Source organism: Lipophrys pholis (assembly GCF_963383615.2).
Source record: "Lipophrys pholis genome assembly, chromosome: 2".
In the NCBI taxonomy this organism is placed as follows: Eukaryota; Metazoa; Chordata; class Actinopteri; order Blenniiformes; family Blenniidae; genus Lipophrys; species Lipophrys pholis.
In genome coordinates this window covers 28,044,681-28,063,357 of record NC_137636.1, presented here as the reverse complement: position 1 = coordinate 28,063,357, position 18,677 = coordinate 28,044,681, and the positions used below count along the sequence as shown (strand labels likewise).

General features: G+C 43.0%; 1 protein-coding gene across 1 annotated transcript; it reads left to right on the top strand.

Annotated features, from left to right (window-relative positions):
* Positions 1 to 1,387: 1,387 nt before the first annotated feature.
* onecut1 (one cut homeobox 1) lies at positions 1,388 to 7,063 on the top strand (the record flags this gene model as incomplete). The annotated part of the gene is made up of 2 exons (XM_080491406.1): positions 1,388 to 2,462; positions 6,774 to 7,063. The coding sequence occupies 2 exons, from the start codon at positions 1,388 to 1,390 to the stop codon at positions 7,061 to 7,063; spliced, it is 1,365 nt and encodes a 454-aa protein (XP_080347532.1).
* Positions 7,064 to 18,677: the final 11,614 nt, after the last annotated feature.

Here is an 18,677-nt window from a genome sequence, read left to right as displayed (position 1 = left end):
ATGCCACCGTGTAATCAGACATGAAATATCTACTTAAATAACTCCAAACATCGGGATTAAATGTGCTTCGTCTGCAAACAGGACACACACACACACAAACACACACACACACACACACACACACACACACACACACACACACACACACACACACACACACACACACACTCATCCTCACATGCTGGGCTTGGTTCGTTAAGCCTAATAGGTGAACAATAGACACATCTGCTCATCTTTTTCTATCAAAAGAGAAGGTAGTACGGTCCTCTTCGTTTGGTTAAACCGCCACATATTTGGCAGAAGTGTGTGTGTGTGTGGGGGGGGGGGGGGGGGGTGGTGCTGAAGTGGCCTCTAATAATGAAAAAGTGGATCTCTGTGATGAATACATGCAGCCTGTAACTTCATCGACAGCCCCATTAGGCTGCTAATTACCTCATTTTCCCTTTGCTGTAAATTTGTGAATTTATTGCAGAGTTGAGTAGGAATAACTGGTGCTTCCACTGCGGGGATTTTAAGGTTGTTGTTTTTTTTATTATTATTATTATTTCACTTGTTAAAAAAGAAACTCCAAATGAACCCGGAAGTTTACTTCATTTGCAGTTAATGATTTAAGGAGGACTGAAGATACCGCCTCATTACTGCGCTAATGAATGAAGCGTTTTCTAAACGGGAGCTGGTTTTTAAACATTATGCGCCGTGACGCACCATTTCTCCACCCTGCTGAGCGTTTAACTTTAGAAATATGTCTATTTGTATCACTGACATTTGCAGTAAAATGCTTAAGGCTGCTGCATGTGTGCTGCTGTTAGGAGCAGCTTTTAGCAGGTGGCGTAATACCTCCCTTCCTTAATAAGGTAACTGACGTCAGAGTAAGGGGGCGGTTATGTGCGTGTGTGAGCGTTTGAGAGAGAGAGGGAGAGAGAGAGAATGGGAGGAGATGGGAGCGCACAGTGCGCATGTGTGGACGGTGATCTGTGCTGCGGTGGAGCGGGGACTGGACACACACAACTAGAGAGATGGCGCGGCACCCGACCGGAGCGCAAGGACAGCTGGTTGGCGGTGGGGGGGCTTGAATTATAAAAAGAATCAGAAGAAAAAAAAATTAAAAACAAAAATATCAAGAAAAAACCGTGGGGGTTCCAGAAAGGACTAACCATAGCTGAAATAAGCAGCAGGGTTGGAGAATAATCACTTCATAAGGACTGAGCGGAGGCGAGCGCTAAAAGGAGGCTACTGCAAGAAGAAGAAGAAGAAGAAGAAGAAGAAGAAGAAGAAGAAGAAGAAAAGCAACAAAAGAGAATTGAAGTTTACTGGACGTGAGAACTTGTGGACATTGGCTGCCTGCGGTAGGTCAGATAGATGGTTGGTCCACAGCGCTGCCCGGATCATGAACGCACAGCTGTCGATGGAGAATATTGGCGACCTGCACGGAGTGAGCCATGAGTCCGTGTCCGGTCACGGAGAGCTGCTCAGTGGCCACAGTCCGCATTCCCGTCCGAGCCCCCGGGGTCTGAGCCACCGAGCTATGGGCATGGCGACCCTGCTGGACACCGGAGAGTATCACCCCGGGCACCACGGACACCTGCATCCAGCCATCAGCATGTGCGAAGCCCCCCCTGGCATGAGCGCCAGCAGCACTTACACCACCCTGACCCCCCTGCAGCCCTTACCCCCCATCTCCACCGTGTCCGACAAGTTTCCTCCCCATCACCACCACCATCACCATCCCCACCATCCTCACGCGCATCCCCACCAGAGGATCCCCGGGAACGTCAGCGGCAGTTTCACGTTGATGCGGGAGGACCGGAGTCTGGCGCCCATGAACAGTCTGTATCCCGCATATCACCACAAGGATCCCTGCATGGGTCAGAGCCTCTCCCCGCTGTCTGGCTCCGGCCTGGCCAGCATACACACGTCTCAGGCCGGCATCCCTCCGTACGCTCACCCCGGTGCCGCCATGCCCGGTGAGAAGATGCTCACTCCCAGCGGATTCGAGGCTCACCACCCGGCCATGCTCGGCAGACACGCGGAGCAGCACATGAGCTCCTCGGCGGGCATGGTACAAATCAACGGCCTCCACCACCACCCGCACGCCCACCTTGGCGCGCAGGGGCACGGCCAGGGGCTGGGGAACAGCCGGGAGCAGGCCTCCGGGCCAGGGCAGCATGGGGTGGGCGGTGGAGGGGGTGGTGTTTCTGGGGGACAGATGGAGGAGGTGAATACCAAAGAGGTAGCGCAGAGGATCACCACAGAGCTGAAGCGCTACAGCATCCCTCAGGCCATCTTTGCCCAGCGGGTCCTGTGCAGGTCCCAGGGGACCCTGTCCGATTTGCTGAGGAACCCCAAACCCTGGTCAAAGCTCAAGTCCGGCAGAGAGACCTTCCGCCGCATGTGGAAATGGCTGCAGGAGCCTGAGTTCCAGCGCATGAGTGCGCTCAGGCTCGCAGGTGAGCGAAGCCTCGGTAAAGCTCCTTTTTCTGCTTTCTTTTTTCCCCTGAATATAATGCAGTGAGTTAAGAGCAGTGGCTTTTTGTCATCACGGAGGGTCACTGGCCTCTGAATGGTTCCTAATGCCGAGCAGCGAGCAGGTCAAGTGGGCTGGAAAGCAAAACTGACCTTGTTGTATTTACTCAAAATAAATTATAATTCACGGCAATACAAGTGTGCGTGCTCAAACAAGGTTCTATTTAAGATAAATGCTCCCTCTCATCCAACGTTTATAGAATTAAAAAATACTTATAATAAAATTATTCTGGAGGTTATATAATATCAGACTTAGAGGGAATAACAGACGTGCATTATTTAGACATGGCCTCTAAATTTGAGATTATTTCTAATGGCTGGTCAAATCTAGTATTATATAATATGACACACAATACACGAGGGTGAAAAGTCTTTCACAAAGAACAGAGCCCCCTGCACAGGACGACTGTGGCTGATATCAATACACGTCCCATTTCTGTCTCCACACTGATTTGGGTGCTTGTTTGAAACAAGCTCTCTTGTCATTTTACCTCAAAATATCGACCTCTGGACCCTGTACGTAAACCAATCCGTCTCCCAAAAATCGTTAGGAATGTGTTTATTTTGGTGTTGATGCAACTGATCGGCTTTTTTTTTTGGTGTTGCCCTTGGTGTAAACAGAAAGGGTGTGTGTGTGTGTGTGTGTGTGTGGTGGGGGGGGGGGGGGGGGGGGGGGTAAAGTGTGTGCGTGTGCACGTGTTGTGGGGAGTCTAAGATAAACTAAAATTAAATGTCAAGTGAAGCTGGACTCATGCATTATTCAGCTGGCGAAATGGGCTCTGGCCATCACTTGGTAAAATTATAGACCTCATATCACAGTGGAATAGAATAGAATAGAATAGAATAGAATAGAACACGTGTTCATGTTTGCTTGTAAAGCAGCTCTGACTTGACTGAGGTTTCTCTAATTAACTGATAGACCTCTGTATTAATTTGTCCCTGAGGTACGCACGAGTCAATTAGGGGCGCGCAGCGAGGCCTAAATACCTTGAGCGCGTTCACAGCCAACCAATAGATTATTTTTTTTTTTTTACCCTTTATAGTCCCAATCAATGACCTACAAATGGGCTTTTTGGCTTTTTGAAAAGTGAGGCAGTGGAAAGTGCGTGTATCTGCACGTATTGGTGCGTGTGCACGCGAGTGTAATCGCAATTGATTATTTTTCAGTTTTCCCATCTGCTGCTGCTGCTGGCTGCTGTGTGTGTGTGTGTGTGTGTGTGTGTGATTGTGTGTGTGTGTGTGTGTGTGTGTGTGTGTGTGTGTGTGTGTGTGTGTGTGTGTGTGTGTGTGTGTGTGTGTGTGTGTGTGTGTGTGTGTGTGTGTGTGTGTGTGTGTGTGTTGGTTGAGGATGAGATTTTATCACTGACTCTTTTGCAAATGCATAAACGAAAAACACAAATTCCCAGTTCGAAAGATTGTTTTGCTTATTCAATGAGCTGATATTTATAACTGATAAAATATCGGGCCTGCTCCACTTGTGCTTATTCATTTTTTCTGTGTGATTCATGTTGTATGTCTTTTTAAACACAAATGTACTGTTAAAAACTTTAGTCTTTATTATAAAAATCAAAAAATGCAGTTAAAAAACTTATTTTGGGATATTTTATGAAAAGTTGTGGAAAGAAAAAAAAGAGGATTACAAAGTAAATTAATTTACAGGAATACTCGGAGCGCCGTTGTATTGATTGGTTCGTTCCTGTGAACTACATATGTGATCGTGTGCTGAAGTAGATGTGATATTCTTATTGATTTTAGGCTCCTGAAAATTCATCTCGGGCCTTCTCTGCTTTTCCCACGTTTTCAATTACCCATCTGAATTTGTTTGTATAGAATAGAATAGAATAGAATAGAATAGAATAGAATAATTAGGATATATTAATAGATTTTTACAATGTGAATCATTTTTGATTCTTATATTCATACTTTTTTGTTCAGTGTTGCTTATATTTGTAGTATTTGCTATGATCAGTCGGTTAATCGAGGTGAAAGATCTCCCTGGAATAGATTCATGTTTGTCTTTTCAGTTTAATATTTGCAGGACTTGCAGCTCAGAGGTGTGTTTGTTGTTCTCTGAGCTGTGTAACATTATGAAACGGGACTGTCGTCACTTCGTGTCGGTAAAGACCCTGTGTGTGTGTATGTGTGTGTGTGTGTGTGTGTGTGTGTGTGTGTGTGTGTGTGTGTGTGTGTGTGTGTGTGTGTGTGTGTGTGTGTGTGTGTGTGTGTGTGTGTGTGTGTGTGTGTGTGTGTGTGTGTGTGTGTGTGTGTGTGTGTGTGTGAGTGTGTGTGTGTGTGTGTGTGTCCAGTCTGTGAAGTTATCTGCCTGTTTGTAATGATTAGCCGGAGCAGGGCTGTTGTGTGTGTGTGTGTGTGTGATTAGCCTGATAATGAGGCCGTTGTTATTTTGCCCCTGGTCCTGGGAAAGCTGCCTCTCTGGCCGGGCCTCCTGTGTCGGGGTCGGGCTGCTCTTTGGAGGCTCCTGTTGTCTGAGTGGCCTTCACTTGCTGCTGATTTATGGCAGCCTTTACAGGAGGAGCTCCGGATCTCTGTTAATATTTACCAGCACTGGAGACACCGGGCTGCTAATACTCACAATTATACTCCAGTTTATGATCATGCCAATAGGCCGCCTCACTGTACTTCAGCACACAGCTTGAAACCAGGTTATGGAGTGGAATCTGCAGGAAAATCAACTTTTATTGGACTGATTTAATTGTTATGTTTATTGTATTGTATTTTTTATTTGACTTTACTTGCGCTTCAACTTGCATTGGAAACGAAATGCTGCAGATAATACATCACAACAAAGATTAAATACATTTTACAAACAATGAAGTGCAGAAATTAGGATTGATTGCATATGTTTATTATGTTGTACAAAATGCGGAGTTGTTAAATTAGTTTAGCTTTACCCTCGGGTGATTGGATGTTTGTTTCTACATCTAAAACACATCAAGCTTACCGACTCACCGTGGTTTAGATCATGTTTTTCGGGTTTATAATGAAATGAATTTATCCGCCTTAGTTGCACTTTGCAAAAGGAAAAAGAAAAAAGAAAAAACATAATCAGTGCATGGGTACTCGTTGTTTTGCAGCTGGGATGCGGCGTTCATTAATTTCCCCGGTGAGTCCACTCCAGACCCGGCTCCAGCAGCTCACGGCTGCCCCCTTCTGGCCCCAGCTCACACATCAACCGCCACAAAATCATAAAACATAAAATGAAAAGGCAGCGAGATCAGCTGAAGTCAGGCTTTTGTTGTCATACGGAGTCCTACATTTGTGCTGTTGATAACACTCTACCTGCACGTCGTCGTGCTCCAGAGGTTCTTGCATGATTTCTTGCATGATTTGGGGGCAGCCCCAGCTTTCAGCACCGTGGACAGCGCTCATTGTTCCCCCGCTGACGGGGCTTCTCCTCTGGCTGCTTTCCATCAGCACCAGCTGGTCCAGTTCTCCCGGGCCGTACGTCAACGTGACTCCCAAACAAAACGAGAAGGAGGGAAACTTTGCTGTTAATTCCCATGCATAATGACAGTTTTCCTTGTGATTAATAGGCTGTTCAAACATGCAAGCTGTTACATCAATATGTTCCACAAAACCTTCTGGGAAATCCTGGAAACCTGTTTGTCTGTCTAGGAATCTCCTGAAAAACTACTATTCTATACACTGAGATGGTGTCAGAGTGAAGGGGACACACGTTTGGGTGAGACGGAGGAAATTATTCACTGAGGAGGTTTATTTGTGTTACTCTGACTGAAATGCCACAGCAGCTGATTTGACACGTGAAAACAGAACGAAGGAACCTGTCAGGATTTGCATATGCTTCTTTGGGAGCAATTGCATGCTTTCCCAGATATTCAAATCAGTAAAATGATTAAAGATCTTTAGATTTTGCTCTTGGTGCTATTTACTAATGATGGGCATTATGACTTGCTTCCTTTCAATATACTTTAGCCTGTGAATGTGTCCATGAATGTAAAGCAACAGAGAAAATATATGATCATGCCTGAAAGGCTTAGCCTTTATTTATTTATCTGAAAGGTTTGCAGTAACATTTGTTGAACAAATGAGGAGGGGCTTTATCAGAATCAGAGCCCAGGGATGTATTGTATTAGCTGACACAATGCAGAATAACAAAACCAAGAATACTTTGTTCTCACTTTAATCAGGACTTTGTCACATCTATAATTACCGTTGTGTTTTATGCCTTCTGACGCTGTATCTCTTTCTGTTCCCTGAATCCTCCACAGCATGTAAGCGTAAGGAACAGGATCACGGCAGAAGTGAGCGGGGTAATGTGTCCAAGAAGCCCCGGCTGGTGTTCACAGATGTGCAGCGGCGGACACTCCACGCCATCTTCAAAGAGAACAAGCGACCATCCAAAGAGCTGCAGCTCACCATTGCCCAACAGCTGGGTTTGGAGCTGGCCACAGTCAGTAACTTCTTTATGAACGCACGCCGACGGAGCCTAGATAAGTGGGTAGACGACGGCTCCGGTCATCCAGCCAACTCTGGCCCCAACGCCTGCACCAAAGCCTGAAGACGGACTGATTTGACCAACTCATGGACTGACTCAACCTCGGTGGAAAAGCTTTAAAACTTTAGAGAAACAAAGAGAAACTTAAAAAGACCTTGAAGCAACATTTTGCCCTTAAACATGTACTATATTGATATTTATAGTATCCAAAGATGAAAAAAACAAACCAAAGACTTCTTGTTTGACCTGCTTTAAAATGTTTGTTTCAGCAACACGTTTATGTGTAACATACTGCAAAAAGACTATAGTTTTTCTCCCCCTCACACACACACACACACACACACACACACACACACACACACACACACACACACACACACACACACACACACACACACACTCACACTCACACTCACACTCACACTCACTATCAATGGTCTCTAGCTTTACTACACCCTCCCCTCACCTCCCCAACCAGTTTCAGTCTATCATTCACCATCCTTATCTTTAATCTGATTGGTTGGTTTTAATGATGGGTCCCTCAATGGAGGTCTAATCAGCCTGTTGGCAGTCTGATCTGCAGCTGGCCACACCTTTGAAAAGTAGCTAGAATGTGGAGCTCCAGTGGGATTGGCCAATCAACTTTAAAGAAAAACAAAATCCTACAGGAGCACGTGGATTGTTGGGTGGCCTCACTGGATCAGCTATGTGGACTGTCTGACTGTCTGTCTTACTTTTTTTTTTTCTTTTTTTAATGTCCTGATGTCTGTCTTTCTATCAAGCATTCCAGACAGACAGGGAAATGTCCATGCGTAGACTGCTAACCCCAAAACCTAAACCAAACCAAAAGATGTAAACCCTGACCTCACCCCACATGGTAGTGCTTTCTTCCGACATGCTGAGGCGTTGAGTACTTTACACAGAGAAAAACCAAAGCCTCCGTCACCCTGAAGCCTCTCATGCAGCTTTGCAGACAGAACCGCTTGGAAACATGATAACGAAGTAAATTGACCAAAGAATATATTTTGTAGTGAACCATAAGAGTATTTTTACCTCTTTTCCTCCCTTACCTCCTGAGGTAGACTGTTAGTTACGTCTCACAGAGAAGAGAAAGTTACTGTTCATGCAACATTTTGAGTCATGCTTTAATTTGTGCTCCGTGCTAATGAAAGTAATATATGGCGCCAGTCTGAAAATGAATTATTGACATTTGCCTTATGGATGCCTTCTTGAATCAACCAAAAATATCCCCGTTTTAACTTCACAATCAGTCAGCTGAATGTTACTGTAAATGCTCAGTGTGAAGATTGAGCGCTGCGGCCCACCCTCTGAATCAAAGCTCTACTCGGTGTGTCCGGACGCCAGCAGCTGACTGAGACAAATCTGCTCTGTGTTTTCTCTGCAAAAGACACAAACACAAGATGCTGGCTCGGTGTGTGGTCTTGACACTGTGTGAGGGAGGCAGACAGCCTCTGATGGGGGGAGGGAGTGAGGGTGGGAGGGGGGGAGGGAGGGTTCCTTGAGGACAAACTGCTTCATTCACCACTTCAATAATAAGCACTGAGCGTGGTTCCATCACCCCCCTGTGCACTTCATATGTATTCGATTTTATCTCCTCATCAAAGATGTTGGGCAGTCGGGATGATATCAATGATCAAATCACTTTCAGGCGCTTACACAGCAATGTCAGCTCGTCACCTGAATACAAAAGCACTTCCACCCCTGCCTGCTGCCAATCCGCCCGACCCTCCCCTCCCCCCGCACCCCCTCCTCCTTCCTCCGCTCTCCAGGTTAAGCTATGCATTTCGGCACTAGGAGGAAAGCACTACACAGGGCTGGATCAGGGGGGCAGCATAGCATTAGATATATTAAGCTGCCCCCCCCCCCTTGCCTTCATCCTACTCACGACCAGGGTTAGCAGCTCTGCTTCATCAGAACAAGCGCTGAAGGAGAGGCGAGACAGAGACACAGAGAGCTGCTTCTTCACCTCTGAGAGAAAAAAACCCAAAAAGATGACAAGAGACAAAAAAAAAAAAATGTGTCAAGACCTGCTGATGTTTTATAGTGTGAACCAAAGATGCTACCTCACTCAAGTTCCATACGTGATTTCTATCACTTTGATGATACCAAAGATAACCAAAGATTTTTTCTCATTGCACGGCCTCAACGAGTGGTGTTTAAAGATGTGTGATATATGTGTCCCCTCCCCCCTCTGTCTCCTCTCTCCCCACCCCTCCCTCCCATCCTTTCTTCTCGTGCTCTTTCTCTCGCCCCGCTCTCAAACCCATGCACCCCTGCTATGCGTGCTCTTGCTTTATCTGTGCTCTGATTAAAACTCCATAGATAGTCATGCTGACGTAGCTATAGGCAGATGTGCTGATTGAGCCGTAGATACACACAACCGTCCACGCAGGTGCCTGTGGGGTTACAGCAAAACTTGTCCGTAACGTGATCAGTCTTTGTTTGTGCTTGTTGGTGACAGAACCGCATTCGTGTCTACTGCTTTATCGACACAAAAGACAACTGGCATGTAAAATCTGACACTGTGGCAAGCCAGCGAATCCATCAATCTAAAAACTGGCAGATGACAGATTTCACAATCATGCATGTGAATTCATCATAGTGCCCCCCCCCGCCCCCATTTACTACCACCGCCATCGCAGTTCTAACTTTTGCAGCTATATTTCACCTGGCCCTGCCTCTGAGTGTGTATCTATTGGTTGATAAATTTCTGATCTAACAAGTAAGTCAGACATCTTCACATGACAATGGGCAGACAGCCTGACATAGCCATGGGCAGAATTGTTGACTCAACTATAGGCAGACATGTTCCTGAAAGTAGAAGCAGACGTGTTGCAATCTTTCTAAAACTCCCAGGACGAGTGCCTTGCTTGAACCAAAGTGTTAAACCGCTGTTGACCTCTCACCTTTGACTCTGTGAATACCTCAGCCTGTAGAAGGGCCACTACTGAAGAAACACGGAAAAGGTTTTTCTTTCTTAACTTCTCTTTTTTCTTTGTTTTGTTTTGTTTGAAATCACACCGTGGTGCTTTCGCCAGCGCAACCATGCAATGAAAACATACCAAAGGAATTTCTGTTGTTCACTTTTACAGATTATACCAAAGGTCTTTGTTTCTCCCTTCCCCTGCCCTCTTTTATCCCTCCATCCCTCTTTCCCCTGAACCTTCCTTGTCTCTCTACTGTGTGTAGGAAGGCCCAGCACTCTGGCCGTGCATGTCTTTTAACAATGTCTCTGAATACCTCATAGTAATAATTGCTTTGAGTTCTGCATTGAGACGTCTATCTGTGAGTAAGGCAGGACTCCATTTGTGTGGTAATTGTTCTTGTTACTTCAAAAAGCTGTATGATTATCTATTTTGAGGTTGTTATTTTTGTTTCGTTTTTTGGCAGAAGTGCTCTGTTTCAAGTCACGGAGGACAAGTTTCAGGGTTGATGTATGAAACTTATGGGATGGAGGGAGAAGCGTATTTTTTATCAGACGTTAGTTTATGCCAATCTTATAATGGTAGACTATTGCTTTTACAGGGTAAAACCAACTGCTGTGATATTGTGTTCATATGTTCCCTTTTCTCTACTTCTGTGTTGTGATTTTTATTTAATTGCATTTTTGTATTGGTTAACCACTATTTTAATTTATGCATTTGTAGAAACTCTAGATTTGTATATAGTAGGTTTTTAAAAAAGAAAAGAAACAAAAAAGACCATTTATGTTACAGCCTTATTTCCCATGCTTAGATATAACAAAGGAGTAGTTTTTCTTTCTTCTTCTTCTTCTTCTTCTTCTTCTTCTTCTTCTTCTTCAGCTAAATCCTAGCCGGCATTTCAATGTGTGTTTTAAACACTGCCAGAAACCCAGACAGTTGATTTGCCAACGCAGACAAAGTTATACAGAAGCTACTTTGTTGAACAGCTGGCAAAAAAAAGCAGTGTGTACGTGTGTTTTTTCTATTCCTTTGACTTTTTAAATAACGGTTATTTTATGGGTATTACTGCACATCCAAAGATTTTTAAAACAAACCAAAAATTGGAAAAAAAAATATGTATAATGTTGAAAAGCACTGGCATTTGTGAGGTAGACTTGTTGAGTTTTGATTTGCCATTCGCACGGGTATAGAATGTAGAAGGCGTAGGGCTATGTAGGCAAGCTTACTCTACCATGTGGGGAATCTCCTGTTCAATGTACAATCCGAAGCATTTGAAACGAGGGCTACAAGCCCCCCGCTCACTTTGCTGTCTCATGCACCGAGTGGGGTGGAGCGTAGGCTGGGCAGCCGGTCTGCCAGGGGCTGTGCCACGGAGCTGGGTCTGTTTTTATTGCCGTGGCACCGCCGCCTCGCTCCATCTAGTATCTGTTCGTTTGGTACGTACTCGTGTAATGACTATAAGCAAAGTCTAATAAAACTGCAAAGAACCTTCCCAAGGAATCCGTGTGTGAGTGTGTATGGAGACGATCGCATGGATTGCTCATCCCTTTTTCTGTCTGCAAGTGTGTGTCGCACGTGATCAAACTGCCTGCTGTTGTGTGTGTGTGTGTGTGTGTGTGTGTGTGTGTGTGTGTGTGTGTGTGTGTGTGTGTGTGTGTGTGTGTGTGTGTGTGTGTGTGTGTGTGTGTGTGTGTGTGTGTGTGTGTGTGTGTGCGTAAGTGTGGTTAATCGGTGCATATCACAATGGCAGTTATTAGTACTGTTTCCTCTCTGTCATGCTCAGGCAGCACAGAGTATCCACGGACTGAACGTCGTTCACCAAAATGTCCATGACAGATCGATTCCACCACCAGGTTATGCAGTTCTTACATCATGGGATGGAGCATGTGGATGCTTCTCAGCACAGTCGAAGGTGCTAATATTTTACTTACAAAGCCCTAGATCGATGAAGGAGTGGATGATGCCGCATGGACCTAAGTTTTATTTTTTTCCATATTATCTGTTACATATTTCACCCATAAGGAGAACCCATATGATGGGTAGCTTGGCTACAAGTCTCATAACAATACTGCAGCGCCGAAGACAATCATCTGGATCTCTTGAGCTGGGGAACTAGTTTCTCACCCGCAGAGGGGTGTCCTCCAGCTATTCATATACAAAGATGCTTGAAGGGTTTTGATAAACAAGCATATTTGTTGTCATAGACATGTAGGTATAGATTACAGTAGAAGTTGATTTTGCACTTGTATTTCAAAAATGAAATCCCATTGCTTCTGTCAGCCTTGTGCTTTTGTCAACCTTGATCTCTTCTTTTATTTGGCCTCCCTCTTAATTCACAATGCCTCTTCAGTTTTCAGTCTATGTATGTATGCAAGTGTGTTTATGTGTGCGAGCGTGTGTGTGTGCGTGCGCGCGTGAGAGAGGCAATACTGTTCGGTGTTACTCTCAGATGTAGAACTCCACGTCTCATGTCCTGATTTCTCATTGCCTTTTCCCAGGCTTTGCTACTGCTTTCTCAGTGCCGTGCAATATCATCTGTTGTGATTGCTAAGCAAATGATAAAAAAAAAAAAGAAAGAAAATTGAGAAGCAAGTGATGATGTCATCCAGCTTTTTTCAGTGTTCAGATGTTTCAACCTTTCTGTAGTCACAAAAAGTAGAAAAATAAACTGTTGGTATTTCCAGCTTCTGAAACGTGTCTTTTGTATTACTGTCGTTTTAGTCCATGTGTTGGATTTGTTTCTTGCAAAGACGCTTGATAACTGCACGACAAGCAGCTCCAGAAGATCAGAGGATGGTTCATGTATAACACCTTATTTTAAACATCCACTTGATGAGCAGATTATGTGGATGATTTAAATGGGAAATTCCTCCTTTTTTTAAAAATGTTTTTCAAAAGATTATATTCCCCAACTAAACGTGATCTTCTTTTTCAATATTTAGCCGAACTGCAAGTCGCAAAGACGTAAAATGAGTCCAGTAAAATTGTCACCCTGCTTTTATATTGCTGTCTCATAAAATCAGTGATGTACTTTTGCCCCTTACAGTGCAATAACATATATGTCAAACTATAAAATCTAGACAGCATCCAAGGTAGTGATGCCATCACTCCATTTCCATACAATATCCAGGTTTAGATGAGTCGAATCCATGTGATATAGCTTCTGTGGGATTCAAAGAATCCACACATTGTGAAATTCGCCATGCAAATGCTATGCTATGTATTTCATTTAGATATACTGCATTATAAAGCAGACACTGGAGGAGTCAGTTGCTGCCACACTTGACTGACTGAACACTTTCACAGCAGTGAAGCAAACTCAGCAGTATGAAGCTCTGAGCTCCCTAAATTCCTATCAGTTATACGCTCTCAGTGGTTCAATCATATTGTACTTTAGTTAACAAATAAACCAGCAACAGCTTGTCTGTGTTCGTGCAGCTCAGGATCAATTTGTATTTCTTATTTAAATCTAAAAGGACGTTTGTTTCTGAAGTACTTGCATCCTGCCACTAGATGGCGCCGTAAGTGGATCTTTCGATAGCACAAGTAATTGCAGAAATTCTCTGATGTTTATGTATACATTAGCAGCCATTACTACATGTATTCATGTGTCATTTATTGACATTGTGCCACTGTGAGCTGAAGTACCAAAAACAAATGAGTTTCATGTTCTGTGTCTGCAAAACACTTGAAACGCCCCTGTAATCCCTGGAAAATCAGCAGGTTTGTCACTGCAGCTTTCAGAGGAGCTACTATTAGATATTGGCTGAGTTTGAAACACTAAAAAAAAAAAAAGAAGAATTTGCACATTGGCAGGTCAGTGTGCTTTGCAGACATCCAATGAGCTTGAATGATGAGCTTTCAACTAAATGTGGTTGTTTACTTTTAATCTCAGAAAGGTTTTCAGCTTAACCTCATGCAAATTATTTTGATAACTATAGATAATCAGCATAACATGTTGGATCGCCACATTATACCACTGTGTTAGCCTTAGTGATTTCAGACAAGGAATCCTCTGTGCCTCGGGGGCATTAACAATACATCTCTTTAATCACTGGCAGGGTTGGCTGCTTTAGTCTGAGAAGAACAGACAGGCTGATGAAATTTCACCGGGCACAACACAAACAATAGTTTCACGCTGACTCAGCTTTGCTCATCAGTCAGATTACAGCTTCAGACCAACCGGTTTGAGGTAACAATAGATGAAGGTTTGCCCAGGCTGATCATGACATGATACAGCTATTTTTCCAGGTCTGAATCTGTTAAAGTCACAATATTACTAACTTTAAACTCTGGATTTCCACAGTGCGAAACTATGAGAGGCTTTTCAAGCAAACAACAGAAAATCAATACTCTTTGGCTATTTTGAATCAGAAATATCTGCCAGGTCTAAGTTATTCGAGTCTGAAACTGTCACAACAGTTACAATTGTGAATTTGCACTAAGAATTTTTGAAACTGATTTTATTGAGTGAATTATTGGATTACCTTGAACTTTTTTTCCTTTATTCATATTTACTCATATATTAAAAGAAACAAATCATATAGAAAAAGGGCATTCCCCTGACCCCCACATTTTTCCTGCTGCTGCCCGCAGGGGAAATATGCCCCATGCTTTGAACCTGCTGCCTTAATCCAAACGTAAATCCAGTCAAGCTGCATGGAACGGCATGTAAACACAAAGTTCCAACAGGTTTGAGCAGAATGCAGATTAAAGATGTTTCCTCTGCTCTTTTGCAATGAAGAAAAACACTACACATCCCAACAGGAGCCGAACTGCTGGTTTTAAACATTTTAATTTTTTTCACCTGATACATGTTCATATGTGGAGGCTCACTTTGAGCTCTTTGTTTTTATTGAGATTCTTTTTTTTAACCCCACAATAAGAGGACATTTGATTGATGTTAGTTGCTGTTGTTTTCTTTTCTTAATTTAATTCTTATTAAAAAACTTGTTTCTTTAAAAAGTAAGGAACATTACGTACTAGCTGTTGAAAATAAGAAATGAAACAGCTATTTATGAAATAAGCATTTCTTTTACTTGGACTTGAGTGCTGCTGATGACACCGTGTGACTCGATATACAGATTAATTAATTTCAAAGAAGCAGAGAGACGTAGTCAAACATCTGAGATAAACTATATCTACACAGTCCAACATTACTAATTCAATACAGAAGTCATGGTATGTTCAATACAACTTTATTGAAGATGTGACTCAGCAGAACAGGGACAGCTGTGAGACTAAAATGGTTTATATCCATTTAAAATAGTCTTAAAAGGAGCCACTTTTAATCAAATTTTTTACTTCCTCATCACCTCTTCCTTTAAAAAAATACCCTTTATTGTCAGATATGCTTTTATTTGAAAGCTCATATTGGCAGATTAATTAGATATAATGTAAAATCAGAAAAGGAAAAGCAGAATTAGACATTTAAATACACGATGTTTGGAGGATTCTGTTTATTGAACGATAAAATTGCTGCTTTAAGAAAAATTCTGAAATGACAGGTTTATAAAAAAAACCTCAAATCAACAAACATTCCTTCATAAGGTTGATAAGAAGCAAATTTGCCATTATTTTAAAATGTGATTATGAATGACTGCTTTCCTCCCTGTGATTTCCCATTGATGGACTGGTGACACATTGAGAGCGTACGGTACCTTGCTTCACCTATTGCAAACTTGACTGAGACAAAGACAACGCAAGGAAAAATATCTACAAACATACATGTCTGCACATATAAATGTATGTTAGCACACATGGACACGCACAATTTCGAACAATAAAACTAAATGCAGAGAGCAAGAATCATCAAGCTTTGAATAACTTCAATCAACTTGTCACTGGCGTGGCAGAAAAGAGCTTGAGAGTGCATCCTTTACACAGCTGGAGGGCAGCAAATACCTGCTCAACTGTGACCCCTGCCTCAAATACAACATGAGGATAATATTCTAGACTGAAGCTGAAAAATATTTTCATCTGTGGACTATTCCGTATTTGCCAAAATCACCCACGTAAACATGTCTGATGGTTTTATTTTCTGCGGTCCTGGCAACATCAGCTCCTCCCGTCAGCAGCCAATGAAGGAGTTCAAACCCCATATTCATGCTTGTTTGCCAATAAAACAATGCTTCCAAGTGTTTCCAGCATGATAGCAGGAAGCTAAAACGACGAGCTCACACTAATGTTTGGGATCAATTGCTCAAACACGTCATGGCCCAATGTGCAAGAATTCTGACCAAAAGAATGAGCAACGTTAACCTTCTCCCAGTGAAAGTCTACTGTCTTTACACGGTCTGTTCCATGGCCTGCTGATCCAGAGGGGGGGGAAGACAGCTTCGACGCTGTCACCTGCTGAGCAGACAGGAGTTTGTCTGGTTTTTCTGTCACTCGGGTCGGGTGTGGAAGCATGTGCTGCTGCGCCACTTTGGCACTTTGATCTTTCTTCTCCACCCTGCTGGGTTACTGATAGCGCCAGGTCCAGCAGGATCCCACTGGCCGTCTCTTCTAATAGTTTCCCAGTTCTGCAGCTTCTTTTTTACCCAGCAAAATGTACTTTATTTTGTCAGGTTATACAGCCAATGCACGTCTTTCTGGGGAAGATGAGTTTTTACATCCCAGAATCAGGACACATTCTAGCAAACACATCACCTCATATTTGATTTGTTTGATTTTGATATTTGATTATTTTGGAGGTAAGCTAAAATTACAATTACAAGGCAAACTATATGGACTTCACTTGTATAGAACATTTTGACCCATTTGACCAGTTTGGTTGTCTCAAAGCACTTCACACAGTCACATGCACACACATACACATTCACATACAAAGAATGACAGCTGCCATGCAAGGTCCTCGACATTCATTAGGAAAAGTGTGGGATTGCTGTCTTGCTCATGGACACTTCCACATAGGATCGAGGCAAAATGCACGGAAAAATCTAAAGACAAGCTGTGACATTTCTCCTTCAGCTCACCTGAGTAGCAAATAGTACTGCAAGTCAATATAGAATTTTAAAGAGAAATCTCTAAAATGACAGTTAGTCAGTGATCCAGCCTCTTCACTCAGTTTAGGGTAGCAGGGTGGTGGAGGAATCCCGTCTGACTGTGGGTGACGTCAGGGTGCAGCAGCCCATTTCGGGACAAACACTCACATTCACAACCTACAGGCAATTTATAGACACCAATGTTTTTGGATCATAGGAGGTAAGAATTCTCAAAGTGTGGGGATGCCTTTTCCCACTATGTTGTTTTTTCTTCAATTGAAAAATTCCCGATTTAAAAAAAGAATAAATAAATAATAAACATATTTAATCAAAACACTACTTGATATAACTCGGTGAAAGGCTAGCGACCTGTCCAAGGTGTATCCTGCCTTCGCCCATTGTTAATTGGAATTGGTTCCAGCAAACCCTGAAACAGATGAAGTGGTGAAGAAGATGGATGGATAAATGTTACTGGGTTTGTTCATGTGGTGTAAATTCATAATGATATAATACACTAACGTACAAAACCATAAGTGTAACAAAAGTTGGAGACAATATTATTAAGACCTTCCAGATACAAATTAAAAGTGTCTCACGAGTATGAAAAAAAAATTTTTTTGGTTGCTTTTGGCCTTCAAGAGGCAGCATATTAATATATGAACAATGTTAGGAAATAGGTCAATCATAAATTAATTTTGCACTTGCCAAAAAGATAGCATGAGTTGGAGGAAAGGCACAATTATATTTCATTAAGCTGGTTTGTCTGGTGTTCATTATTTTTCAAAGAGCTCTTAATGATGTTTTTACACTGTCTGACACTTTGCACAGAATACTAGACTATCTTATGGGTGCAAATATTAAAGCAGCATTGCTTCATATATCTGCTGACAAAATGTTTGTTAAAATAGTATCTTTGTGAGTCTATTTTTATTTTTGGGAATATTATATTGAAAAAATTACTATTTTTTTCAGTAAACTATTTTGAGACAATTTAAGTTTGTACCTTTGTTGATAAAGTGATATGATTTAGTTAAATAAGTGAATTCATATCCATATAGAGGAGGCATACTTTCAGAATAAAGGTTTTTGGTTTTTTTTCATTAACTTAGAATATAATTCAAGTCTCGCGAGGCCCGGCCAAGTGTATATTTTGGAGTGGAAATCCAATTATAGTCACCATAACAAATATATCCACAAATTTATCAATGTATTCTAGGGTCCGTCAGCATGTTGGGACTCTTAACTGGAACATATATTAGTATTACTATAAATATTTCTGATGTTTGGATTAAAACGCAGAACAAAATGTTCACAACGCAAGGGAACAAACCCTCACGTGCGCACGTGAACGCGCACAGCCTCGCACTGACCAATCAGCTTCCAGAGAGTAGCCCACCACTTCTCCTGGTCGTTTCCCCGCTTTCTGCCCGAAGACGTCCGCGGTACAGAGCATCGCGGACCGGGGATATTCGGAGTGGGGGTTATTTTCACAGGTGAGACGCGGGCATGTCTCCCGCGGAAGCTTCGGTAGTTGGCGGTTGCTATGGCTGCGAGTTCATGCGAGGCTGTGGCCGCGAGGGAAGTGACGAGCGTGGCTGTTGTTGGGACACGTGACTGGAGCTGCACTGATCTGTTTTGACAAGCAGGGAGGGAGGAGAGGAGAGGAGGGGAGGCAGGCTGCGAGCATCACGACCAGGAGGGACTCACTGTTCATTTCCTCCGCATTTCTCCTGAATTATCCCCGCA